Source organism: Hydractinia symbiolongicarpus, chromosome 5 (genome assembly GCF_029227915.1).
Source record: "Hydractinia symbiolongicarpus strain clone_291-10 chromosome 5, HSymV2.1, whole genome shotgun sequence".
Lineage (NCBI taxonomy): Eukaryota > Metazoa > Cnidaria > Hydrozoa > Anthoathecata > Hydractiniidae > Hydractinia > Hydractinia symbiolongicarpus.
Window position 1 is genome coordinate 26,608,815 of NC_079879.1, and position 13,855 is coordinate 26,622,669.

Here is a 13,855-nt window from a genome sequence, read left to right on the forward strand (position 1 = left end):
TCAACTAGACAACCACCTAGGATATTAATCCTATTCTCATGGTGAACGCCAAGCAGAAAGGATAGATTCATACTTTTATAGTCTCTAGTATGACTCAGCCGGGGTTTGAACCCGAGACCTCCCGCACAGGAAGCGAACGTTCTACCATAGTATAAGGCTACCAAAAAATTAAAGTTAAAAGGCTTGTTAAAACCCGCGTTGTAGCAAGTTTAATATCATTATTTACCTCAGGATTTTTTCAACAACACAACTAACAAATGAACAGTTGATTTTTTGTATTTTTACATGAAAAAAGTTATGTGCAGTATTATAATTAAAATAATTTTACTAAATTACTATCTGCAAGTAAGTATGAAAAACTAGAAACCAATTTGTAAATTTAATGTAGGCTCACACCTCGATCCCAACACCTTATTTTGTGTGCTCATGAAAAAGGTGGAACACCGGAATCAATGTTGAAGCTTACGTTAATGCGTTGATGTTCAAGTCAATTTTTACCATATATGCCAGCGTCGATCCCAGTATTTTTCGTTTTCTGCACAAAAATAGGGCATTGGGATGGAAGTTGCAGCTTACACGATTGCCTTGATGTCTCAGCTAATTTTCACCACATGAAAGACAATTAAAAAAGCCGAGGAGAAAATTCGAGGCAAAAAAAGTAAACATCTATTTCTAATGATTTTTAAAGTGAATTCTCTCCCCACTACTTAATTTTGTTCTACAAATATTAACATTTCAGAAAAAGCTGTTAAATCTTGTATTAAGAGATTTTTAGGTATAAACAATACTTTTTCTCACATAAGTGAATTTTTTTTAAAAAAAATGGTCGTCATTATATTTCAGTGAATTTTTGGCTGTACAAAAATACTTGGCTTAATTTATAATCTTAAATCTTTTGAACTGTATACGGATAGACGGTTTTTAATCGGAAAATCGGATTTGTTTTAGCAACCCTCTTGTTATTTCCCACAACACTTATCAAACATTAAATTTACACATTTGAATTTTTCGGGATTTTTTGTTTATCCTCGTGTGAAAATTTTATTTTCATTCCAAAAATGGATGAATGGGGACATCAGGGTCAAAAATGATATACCTATTAAAAATCGAGTCTACATAATTAAAAAAAGTTCGCGTCTGCGCATTAATCGCAGCTCTTCCAGTTTTTACGAATTTTCTCAATCTTCTTAAAAATATATCCCAAAATCGTGTGTAAAACGCTATCATTCTCGTCAATGAAATATTTCCGTGGAGACCACTCAATACAGTGACGCAGGGTTCGATGAGGACGACATGTTGGAAGGCGTTGGCGAGACCGGTACTGACTTCGAAGCAGGAGATCTTGGGGAGACGTCATGAGCGGAGGTGTGACAATAAAATTCTCTTTGTTCTTCTTCCTGCCGATAGAATTCTGCTTCGAGTGCCTGTAAGAAAAAATGATAGTTAAAACATTACACTGGGATTAGATGTGATGTAAAAATCCAACGAGCTTGTCCAGCTTAGTGCGGTACAAAAAACGCATCTATTTATAAACTCTTTTTAAGAAGATATGTGTTATTAACTTTGTGCGGAACAGCTATTCATCATTTTTGTTCGTGGTACTTCATAACGGCCGTGTGCCGCTATTATTCCAGGTTACCTGCAGTGTAAGTAATTTTCTAACGGGCAAACCTGTGGTATTTTCCACGGGATAACGACTAGTCTATTTATAAACCCTATTTAAAGAAGATATTTTATTAACTTCCACATTGTATGGACAAATTATTCACCTTTTTTCTTGGTGCTAGGCTTTCCTTCCATTCTGTGAGTTCCGAGTTATGTTTGATTTCTCTCTCTTTTAGCTTCTCACTTTCACTTTGCACCAACATATGTCTCTTCTCGTTCTGAAAGACAAAATAAAATCGATGTCAGAAATAAAAATCTAGCGCAAATTTTCATAACCAAATTTATTTACAATAAGCACATACTTGTAACTGCTTGACTTCTGTAGCCTCATTTTCCGCACTTTGTTTTAAATCGGCTTCTTCTTGTTGATGTCGAGCAAGCAACCTGTTCATATCATCTGCGTGTTGTTTTCGCACACCATCTTCAAACTATACAGTAAAAAATTTAAGGCACAGAGAACGAAAGATGAAGCAAACGATGTATAAACAGAATTATATATAAATTTCACTAAGCCTCTCTAAGTTTTGAATTAAATAGGTGCTGTTTTTCTTCAGTGTGGTTTTGAATGCATATTTAAATTTATGATATATTCTTCAAATGTAAAATCTAAGAAACTGAAAAAACTACAAGTCGGAGAGAAACAACATGCAAAATACAGCTAAAATTTAATGATACAACTTTTTACACCATATCGGTATAGATTTACTGCAGTGAATTCTATGAAATGTTGTTAAAAAAAAGTTTTAGAAAAAAAAAGAATTTTTTTCTGTTTCGTGAGTTTCTTATTTTTATCTTCAGAGTTTTCACAGTTTTCCAGGTTTTCTTTTTGTAGCAATTTCTGGTCTGTAAAATGTATTTTATAACGTAAACACATAAAAATTTTGAAATGTGGTGGAAAGCAACTTTTACCTCCTTCAGTTTTTCTTTTTCAATCGCAGACAGTCCTCCGATACTTATCGATTCTCTTTTGTTTCTCTCCGTGCGTAACTGTTTTCGTTTCGCTTGAACTTTTTGTCGTAAATCGTTTCTTTGTATTTTCGGCAGTCGCTTGCGCTCTAAATCTTGTCGATGTTTCATATCATCATCTTTCATTTTGTACAAACGAGAATGTTGTTCCAACTCCTGCAAATAAATTGTTACAGGCAAAATAAAAAAGAAGAACATATACTGATTTGTTGATGATATGATCAAGGTATCAGAGCTGAGCTAACCTTAGGGGTCAATATTTTCGAATCCAGTTTGCGAATTCATCAAGTTTAATTCTATAGTACACTTATTTGATTTAATTTGTCGAATTCGAGATTTTAAAAATTAGACATGTTCAACTTTTTAGATTGTTAAAAGAAATGTCGACCAATCAGTTTTAAAATTGTATAAAAAATCAAACAATAACTTCTTTGAAATAAAATTCAAATTCGACAAGTTGAATCAAAAAGGGCGAATCCTTATTAATTTAGAAACTGAATTTGACAAAATTGATCCGGTTTTAGACACTTTTTATCAATCCAGATTAGATTTTAATCTAATGTCTTATCAACCTTGGATATCTATCCCACCCGTTATACATTGTCGCAACACAGTTCAACATCTACCTTAGTATGACGATTAGACATTTGAGTTCTTTGAAGAAAAAAGGTTTCTTTAAGCTGGCTTTTCGTCAACTGATGTTTCTTAAAAATACGACGTTGTTCCATTTCCCACTCATCTGATTTCCATGCTACAAGAAAAAAAAAGTAAGATCTCAGGATATATTATATCAGAAATTCACCAAAAGTGGCTAGTATTTAAGATATACACGTGCTTTCTTTCCTTTTATAAAAGCACTGGAAAATGATCACACAAAAGTTGCAACGTTTTACCTCGAATTAAGTCATGTTTCATATTCAGGAAATTCATCTCTTTCTCAAAAATATTCGCTCCATGTTGCTCGAGTTTCTTCTTATGAAAGTCTTCACACTCGCAGGCTTGTTTGGAAAGAAACTCGCGTTCCTAAAAAAAAGAATACATGAAGATTCTACCTTTAGGACAAAACACGCAAAAACTGGTGAATATTCCTTAACAAGAGAAGGGCTTATAGAAGCTTACGACTAGTTCATAAACTCCATGTGCATGTACTATGAATTTATTTAAGTTGAAAAGAGACAGGTTGAGACAACTTTATTGAAGTTTCAAACGATCATCAGAACATGTAGAACACACACCATTGTGCTTATAAGAGGGAACGCAAGAGGAAGGCATACCTGATTCTGCTGACGTACATCAAGCAACTCTTTCCTTCGTCTCATTTCATCCTTTCTATTTGCTTTAGGTAATTTATCCACTTCTTTCTTCATCTGTTTTTGGTCATCTTTTAGCATCTCTCGGAATTTCTTTAGAGTTTTTTCCTGCAAAGGTAAACTTTAATACACTATCTCCATTCACAAACATTGTCTAACAAATTTCCAAAAAGTACTAGTTGTTTTAAAAAAAAATATCTTGTTATAAATATCTTATTATAACAGCCCACCTGATCAACTTTCAATCTCTTCATTTCTTGTTTCAAGTCATTCGTCTGACTCAGCTCAAGTTTTTCGAGTTCACGTTTCTGCTGCCTACTCATGGTTTCAATATCTGTTTCATACTTCCGTTTTATCTCTTCTTCTTCCTGGCGGAACTTCTCATCGATTTGATCCCATTGTAGGCGTATTCGAGCCATGAGCTCAGCGCCTTGCTTTTGCTCTTCACGACGAAGAGCCTTCATTTCTTGTAAAGCAAGTTTGCTATAATGTTTCAAATAATAAGAAAACATTGAAAAATCACAATAATGTACAATGTATATGACATGTAGTCTTTCGGATCTTTCTTTTCCGAAAAGCAGGTTCTTGACGGACACTTTGCAGTCGATTTCACTATACCCTGGTACTCAAAAAACAGGTTTTGTACGCAATATGAACCACTTTAAGAGAACCTCTACATAACGAGTACGTCTTTACAATTGAAAGTTATTTTGAGGTCTCGATAATGTCCGCTAGAGAGGTTTCACTATATTGTTTCATCTTGCATTGCATAAAAAAGAAAAAGAATCTAACCGAAGTTGTTGTTCTTTCTTAGCTGCAGCGCGGAAATCCTCACTGGTCACCTCAACTATTCTTTGGACCGTTTCAGTCACCATTTCACCATCTTTCTCATATTTCCTTACACGTGTCAACGTTTTGTATTGACGTTTCTCAGTACCCTGAAAGTAAAATTACTCCATATAAATAATAAGAATGGCATCTGATTGAAGCATTGCACGCAGTGTTTACTCAAAGTTATGCACGAACAGAAGCAGTGTTAACAGTAAAACAACAGTTTCAAATTACACAACTAAAAAAAATGCATACATCATTCTTTGACATCTCTTCTTTAACTTCATCTTCCACAGCTTTCAAATCATCTGTGAGAGATGCAAGCTGTCCACCTGTTTTTTTATTATCAATAGATTTTCTGGAAGAGGTTCCACTTGATGCAGACATACTGTCGGCAGATTCTCCAAAAGCACTCTGATCCTGCAGATCATGAACTTCACCTTTTCTTTCCTTTTCTTCATATGCTTTCTTCACTTTTTCAAGTTCGCGATTTTTGATTTCTTCCTTCGTGAGAATAGGATCACCATCAATTTCGCGCTTTTCACCAGTTGATTTGTAACCAACAAGTTCTGGCTTAACCTCACTCGTCTCTTTATGTTCACCACTATTTTGAAATTTTAATTTTTCATCAGGAATTGGATCGGTCAAATCTTTCATCTTCCTGATAGGCATAGGTGGTATTCCACTTCCTCCCTCTGCTGTGGAGGAGTCTTTATTACTAGATGAACTGTCTTCTGTTGCCGTACTATCAAGGGTGTCACTCGATGTAGACTTCTTAATGCTCGGAGTATTAGGTAAGTTGTCAATCTGGAAAAAAATCCACATATATTTTCTGCACTCAATACAAACAGTGCTATAAACTCGAATAAAAAATGAAAGCAAATGAAAGTGAAAGAAAATAAACTTTTGTAATTAAACGTGGGATTGACATTATAGTAACTTGTTAGGATAGTAAACGAATCACAAAAGCTGTAGCTGAAAAAAGATAAGATAGCGAAAAAATAATTTTATGTGTAGTATGAAAAAAAATTGTAAAATCTGTTCACCTCTCTATCTTCTGGCAAATCTTCAAGAGTTTCAACCACTTCAGCTTTCACTTCACGGTACAAATCTATACACGGCTGGATATCTTTTACTTCGCGAATAAAAGGATGCTAAAATAATGGTATGCTAACTTTGATTGACAACATATTTCTTTTACAACAAAATAATTGATACAACAACAACAACAACAACAACAACGACAAGAGACACAATAAAAACAACAACAACAACAACAACAACAACAACAACAACAACAACAACTACAAGCTAATAAATAGAAACATTAAACTTACATCCAAGAGATCAGTCATTGTTGGTCTTGCATTGGGATCTTTGTTTAAACAGATGTTCACAAAGTCATGAAAATCTTTTGACCTTTGGAACAAAATTTAAATTAAACTTTTCGATACAGGAAAAAGCTATATTTGTAAACGAAAAATACAAAATAAAATACCATTTTCTTTTGTTAGCCAAAGCTGGTGGATCTGCTTTTGTTATCTTAAAAAGAACTCTCATGGGGTGCATCTCATGGTTTGGAGGTTGCATCTCTGCAAGTTCTATTAATGTTATACCTAAGCTCCAAACATCAGACTAAAAATAAAGAAGTTTGGATGTGGTTAGAATCAGAGTGAAATGTGTTTCAACTGACGTAAATGTAACAATAAAGTCTAACCTTGCTGTCGTAATACTCGTCTCGCATTGTTTCTGTTATAACAACTTCTGGTGCCATCCTGGATAAAAATTATAAGAAAAAATCAAATAAGCTAGCAAAAATTTATGACATTTGTAATATTAGTTTTAATCAAAAATAATATAAAATGACCAACCAATATGGTGTTCCAATAAATGTATTGCGTTTGATGTTGGGACCTTTGTTTTTGGCAGAAACACCAAAATCAGCTGCAAAAAACAACACAGTGTCACATTATATAATTTTCTAAACACCTTACAAAATAGTGGGAAAATTAGTAAGTTATCACCAAAATAATTTAAAACTTGGTAATGTTTTGTAATATCTTTGATACCTTTGTTGTACCAAGTTTTAATGAGATGAATATAAATACAGTTGATGCTCACTATCTTGTTATCGCTATCTTAAACACTAACTATTTCAAACCAATTAATTGGTCCCTTAAATTGTTTTTTGCTTGTTATCTCGAACTTTCATTCAAAGTTTCATAAGTTGGAAATGTTAAACTCTATTTTTTTGTTATCTTTGTTCTTTCAACATGGCAGCCAAAAGAAAGCTAGGTGTGAAAACCATAGCTGAAAAATGTCAGGATTTTGTGAAAGCCAAATTAGATGCTAAAAAGCAGATTAGTATTTTAGATTTGTTTTTGAAAAAAATTATGTAAACAAGGATTTATAAAAAATAACCATGTATCTAATTTACTATGACTTCGATAAATGTGAATGCTTCAAATAAACTTCGTTTTCCTTGTTTGATGCAAAATGATCTCTCTGGGCTATGAATAAAGTAACCTTATAAATGGGTTTTAATTGTTTTACCCAATGTCAAAACTTCCACTATCTTAAACACTTGCTTCTGTTATCTTGAACACTCACTATCTCGAACATTAGCTTTCTCAAACTGACAGTTCCTTGAGAGTTTAAGATAATGAGCATCAACTGTACATTATAAATTACTAATTAAGTTTAGAAAAATTTAGTTAACAATGTATGGTGAAAATATTAATTCCCAATATTGTAAGAAAAAGGAAAATATATGTCGAAGTCGGGTATTAAGGATTGTGTGAAAGAATTATGTGACAAGGTTTTCATTTTTTTTTGAATGTTTAAATGAACAATTTGTAACAAAGGAAAATATATAATGGATACAAAAACAATCTGTGAATATATAAAATAGATAGCAATATAACGAAATAATAAAGTCTACCCAATTTCATTTCTCCTTTTTCAGTCAACAAAACATTTCCAGCTTTTAAATCTCGATGTATCACACCGCAAGCATGCAAAAATGCAAGTCCCTAAAATAAGAAAGAATATATTAGACACAGATATAGGTTTGAAAGCATAAACAACAATCAGCTTTAAATACTCCAATCACCTCAGTCATTTGGCGTGTAATTGCCTTTATAGTTGTTTCATCTAATCCACGTTCAAGGTCTGAAATTAAAAACACCAACTTTTTTATTTACTTTTATTTTTACTACCATAAACTTTCTAGAAGCTATGTCAAAAGATGATTCATAACATATAACGCAACAACAACAAAAAGAAGTAAATACGTATTTTTTAGAGCACTTATTAGCTAGTGTGGGTAAATCAATGTTAAGGCATGTGCGAAGTCAATGTTGGTGTAAAACTGTGTAAAATAATGTATACCTAACATGACATCATCCATAGCTCCACCACCACAAAATTCCAACATCATCTAAAAAACATTTTAAAATGTATAAGGGGTTTTAAAACTAGTATGTCCTTCTTGCGTACCCCTTACAGTAATGATGCATACAACATGTCTTTAGAAGAGAGGGACAAAAAAGGTAATGAAATTACTTTAAAGGCAAAAAATTCATTTTTGTGAATCATTCAAATTTATAATTTTTTGTATTCCTTTTTGCAAATATGGCTTTTCCATAGCCATATCTGCATTTTTTAATTTTTAATTTTTTTAATTTTCTGGAAAAACCTTGCACCAAGAGGCGCAAAATTAAAATGAAAATGAGTAATGCATTGGCACCAAAGTTCACCTTACACAAATTTAAAGGAAGATATAAATTAACAAAACGTGACTATAATTTTAAATGCAATTATTAAATTTAGATTTTATTTGAATGTGATTTTTTTGCCCAATTGCTGCTGATTTTTTGCAATCATATAAAAATCATATATATACTTAGTGAAACTTAAAATGGTCACACTGATAAGGATCATTTCTCAAAATTAACAAAAATAATATGCTATTTTAATAACATTTATTAACAAATTTATTTACAAACATTAACAAATAACAATTATTATTTTACCCATAATTGGCTTTCATGATAGTAAGTTTCGTAAAGATTGACAACATATTTGTGTTTACAATCTGACAAAATGTCAATTTCAACCATGAAATCATCAAGCTCACTTTCCTCTTTGATCTCAACAATCTTAGCTGCAGCAAGCAATCCAGTGGTTTTGTTTTTCGCCTAAAAACAATCCACAACAACTAATGAATCAGTGACTACTGCAAACACGTAGTTACTATTCAACATTACTTTTAGACAACCAACAACTAAGTTTCTGTTACTATGTAATCGCCATAAGACTTAGAAATATACACACCTTGTAAACCTTTCCAAAGGTACCATCTCCTAGTTCGCCACAGATTTCCCATATTTCATTAGGGTCAACTCCCTTGGTTAAGTTTTTATATTCACGTTTCTTTTGAGCAGGTTTAAAGATCTTACTCCAAAAAGAGGACATATTGTGCTGAACTAGTGATTTTCATACTATGTACTAAATGTTATAATATTTATATGCAGTAAAGTAATGGTACTATACACTATCTACTCACCAAACCTGAAAAAAAAAACGCAAGCAAAAACTAATGTGCAACGGAAATATGACAGTTATATGCATGAGAAAAGAAAAATACTATGCTAGACACACAACACATCATCAATCACAGAACATCAAATCTTTTTATTATAACCTTATTACAATACACTTCAATTCTCTAGTGTTACTGAAGCTACAACCTTGATTTTTAATCAACTAATGGTTTCACACAAGAGAGACTTAATATATCATTGAGATCAATAATAACAACATATCTCAGCCCCGTAAATCTACCTCCGCATTAGTTAAGAACCACATGGCTGGATTTCTTGTGGAAGACCTGGTTATCAAAAACAAAGGGGCCAGGCAATAGAGATTTATGTCTACGTAAGTTCATTTAACTAAGTCAGGAGTCGGTGAATTAGGTAGGATGGTCAAAATATATGCGTATACCCAGTCCAGTGAAGTCAAGACCGGGAAGAAACCTAAGAGATAAGTACAGTTTTAAACTGCTTCATGTGCAAAGAAAGACCCAAAGTCAAAAATTTACCAAACAACTGAACGACTCAAGTTAATTAGAGAAAAACTTAGTGAAGTACTATCAGCAGAACATAGTGAATATTGTAGATAATGTTACAAACAAACCTGCAGATAAGACTTTTGAAAGTTGGAAAACACAAATAAAAGCGAAATTTGAAAAAGTTGCGGAAAATGTTCAACATCAAACACAAAACCTCCGACCTATAACTTTAGAACCTGAACGCTTAACCTTTCGCCGACCAAGACACCAAGACATCTTAAAGAACTGCTAAATCTTGGTTCAAAATTTGTTGCAATAAAGCCAATGATTCTGTACATGGACATCATTTTAAGAACGGAATTTGCAGCCTTGAAGTTAACGCATGAAAAGAAAGACGAGACTCAAGCTATGAAACTCAGACAGAACGTTTTGAGAGATCTAAAAATGGCAAAACCATCATTAAGAAACCTCAGCTCAGACCAAAGGAAGGCGTTAAAAAAATTGCGATTGGACGAAAATATTTATATTCACCCGTACAATAAAGGAGCTGGAATGGCGAGAATTGAGAAAAAAGAAGTGATCAAGAAAATAGAAGGGCAAATCAGCGTAACCAAAATCATAACAGATGATCTGACGCCATCCCTTGCTTGAAAATTTCGTTCTATTCTCTTAAAACTTAAAAAAAAAACAAGTTGACCAAAAAAGAGTAAGAATATCTCTACCCGAGCGACCCCATTCCGCCAAGGATGTATGGTGCAGTAAAGCCTCACAAGCCAGAAAAAAACTACCCAATGAGAGTTGTGGTATCAACGATCAGTACACCAAGCTATAGGACACAGGCCATTTCTTGAATAAAACTATGTTGGAGCTACAAAAAGCACCCGCTAAAAAAATTACGAGTGTTATGGTGTGCGTAAAATCGCACTCATTAGCAAAATTTACAAGTGCGATGTGAATATTTACAAGTGTTTTCTCTTTCCCCTTTTAAAAAGATTTTTTAAACTTTATTCAACAAGTTTTTTCTTTGGTATTATACATCGCGAAAACACTCGTCCAAAAGGTATAAAATGATGTTGGACTTTTATTATAGATCTTAGAAAGTTAGCTAACAAGTCTTTTTAAATTTTTAAAAAGCTTCTTTCGTTCTCAAGATATTCACATTTAAAGAATTTCAGATTTAATTATGCTGCAAGAATTATGATGTCATAATTCAGTAATACCAAATTTGGACATTTTCTTTCATCAATAAATTTAGACCTGTTAAGGGGTATGCATTCAAACTTTACCAATGCGTAGATATTATAAAGGTTAATTGATTAACATAATATTTTTTTGCCAAAATGACACTCGCTTGCTCGTTCGAGTCTCAGTGTATTGCACCACCCAAGCATAAAAGTGTCAGCATGAAGGAACTTTAATGTTCTTTATACTTTTTTAAACAAATCAATTACAAAGAAATGAATGTTAATCAGCGTAATAGCATTTCATCAGTCTGTAATATTTTAGAAAATAAATAAATTTACGAGTGCGATAAAAAGCACCTGTAAATTTTTTTACGAGTGTGCGGGCGAGTGCGATCGCACTCGTCTCAAGGAATGGCCTGAGGACATCAGAATATCTTGTCAATATCATACAACTAACTCTGAATAAAAATGAAACAAGGTTGAAGAATTCAAGAATGTTTGTGGAAACTTTAAAATGTTGGACAATCATGCCATACGAAGTTCAAGTTTCGTATGATTTTGTAAACCTATATCCATTTGTACCAGTGAAAGAAGCAATATATGTAATTATCGAAATTTTAGCCACTGATGATGAAATATACGTACAAGAACGAACTTGACTCTGAAAGATATATGCTCACTAATTGAACTATGCCTGTCCAAATGTTACTTTCTATGGGAGGATAAGATCTACCTTCTTAAAAACTCGGGTCCGATCGGCCTAGCTCTTATGGTTGTTGAGGCATTTCTTCAATATCACAAAAGAAATGCGATTAACTCTCCAATGTAACCCACCTGTTGCGCCAAAATTGTTTGAAAGATATGTCGACGACAGCGATGCCAGGTTTGGAAAACTTGAAAAGGCCAAATCGTTCCAAAACATTTTGAACATAAGAAGATGTTCAAAATGTTTTGGAACATCTTCTTATGAATAAGAACATTAGATACATGATGGAAGTTGAAGACCCAACAAAATCACTACAGTTCGTAGACCCAAACATTCAAAATTGTGATGGATGCTACAAATTCAAGATCCACAGAAAAAACGCTATTATACCAATGTGCGGGTGAAACCGCACTCTGGGCATGACCCTAAAATCTTGGGTCTGAACCCGAACTAACACCACTAAGTCAATCCAGCATATACATTATTCATACAAATGCATTAAAAAATATGTCTGGGAAACAAAGTTGAAAATCACCACTTGCTTTGAACAACACAAAGACACCATCATTAAAGAAAAGTGGAACGCATCAGAAGTTTCATTTCACTCCAGTTCCTGTAATGCTGGTTATGATTGGGACACTGCAAAAATGCTAAAACAAGAGTGTATTAAATTTGATTGTAAGGTACGTGAAGCACTGTAAATCCAGTTCCAGGATACATCGCTGCATAGTGAACATGGTCTTAATCTAGACGATGGTCGGTATGTGACGAAGAAATTCTGGAGACCAACATTTGCGTACCTTGGACAGAAGTCGTTGCTGTGATGTCAATTTGATCTCAATGTAATGATAACCTTTAGTAACAACAAATTTTTATATAGTCTGATGAAGACCTCCAATAAGGAGGTCGAAATATTACTAACAGAAAAACAAAAATGCTGAACGACCATGTATAATGTGTAATTATTAACATAAGTTTACATAAATATGTCATTTAAAGAAATGAAATGATGGCATGTGTCAGCCACCATGTGGTCAGTTTTGTGCTGTGATTACAATAGTGTGAATCATACCATGGATTTTCAGGATGTTTTCTAATGTGTATCTTTTATTTTTTTACAATAAAATAGGGACCTCAAAATTTTTTACTCAATGCTCAAGTGTTTTTAATTCAAATTTATTTGATGTCAATAAATTTTGTTGATATAAAATGCTAGTTGCCTGCTTCACTTTGACAAACTCACTTTTTAGTTTGCACAGAGTTCTCTAAAAGGCTATTATTTGATATAATTTCTGTGATAAATGTATAGCTAGTTAGCAAAGTCACAGTACTGTATTTTCATCAAGGCTTGCCTTTTTTGTGGTCAGGTCAACAGAAAAATCAGAAAAGCTGTTTTGCATTTAGGAAATCATTAGGGCAACCAAAAAACCCTTTTTGAATTTCTTGTGTCAATTCCAGCATATATAGCTATATATATATACTAGATTATGATAACTGTTTGTGGGCAATTTTGCAGCTTCTGCACCACTCTCCTTCCTTATAGCTAGCTAGGTAATTTTAGTTAGGGAAATAGAGTTATAAGCAAACTTTTAAAGTTGGAACTCACTGGACTTATCTTTATATATGCTGCATTTTTGGCATATCAGGCCCATGCATGTGCTGCTAGCTAAGAAACTCTGTTTCATTTTAAACTTTCTTGGCGTAGCTAGCAGAATTGAGTAGAAGCGCCATACTTACTGACCCAGAGATTGTAGCTTTGTAGAGCTATAAACAATATATATCTTATCCTTATCCAGACTGGTAAGTTAATTTATAACTAGTTATTACTCACGCCCTGAGAAAACAGTAGTAGCTTTTTACCTCAAGGTAGAGAGAGGCTAGGTAGCTAGCTAGCTAGCTATACACGTTTTCGTGTTTATCATTAAAATCGTATAGTACGTTTTAAGATAGAAAAAGTGGTAATACAAAGGAAGATACAAAAAGAAGAAATATTCCGGAAAAAGCCAAGCAACAATTCAATAATTGTTTCCTTCCATTTAACTGATCATTTTCCCACATTTTGTTTACTCCCCTGGAACTTTTCTGTTCTGCAATTTTAAGGCACGAAACTACGTGTAAAACA

At 33.3% G+C, this 13,855-nt stretch overlaps 1 protein-coding gene across 1 annotated transcript; it reads right to left on the reverse strand.

Annotated features, from left to right (window-relative positions):
- Nucleotides 1-258: 258 nt before the first annotated feature.
- On the reverse strand, nt 259-9,464 carry LOC130645730 (serine/threonine-protein kinase 10-like). The gene is made up of 20 exons (XM_057451816.1): nt 9,108-9,464; nt 8,807-8,971; nt 8,163-8,211; nt 7,885-7,943; nt 7,714-7,804; nt 6,644-6,716; nt 6,490-6,547; nt 6,271-6,407; nt 6,110-6,191; nt 5,819-5,926; nt 5,028-5,579; nt 4,734-4,879; nt 4,172-4,424; nt 3,906-4,049; nt 3,525-3,654; nt 3,258-3,382; nt 2,575-2,787; nt 1,968-2,093; nt 1,770-1,883; nt 259-1,424 (listed from the first exon to the last, which is right to left on the reverse strand). Exons 1-20 carry the CDS (start codon nt 9,246-9,248, stop codon nt 1,260-1,262), a joined length of 2,931 nt encoding a protein of 976 aa, XP_057307799.1. The 5' UTR covers nt 9,249-9,464; the 3' UTR covers nt 259-1,259.
- Nucleotides 9,465-13,855: the final 4,391 nt, after the last annotated feature.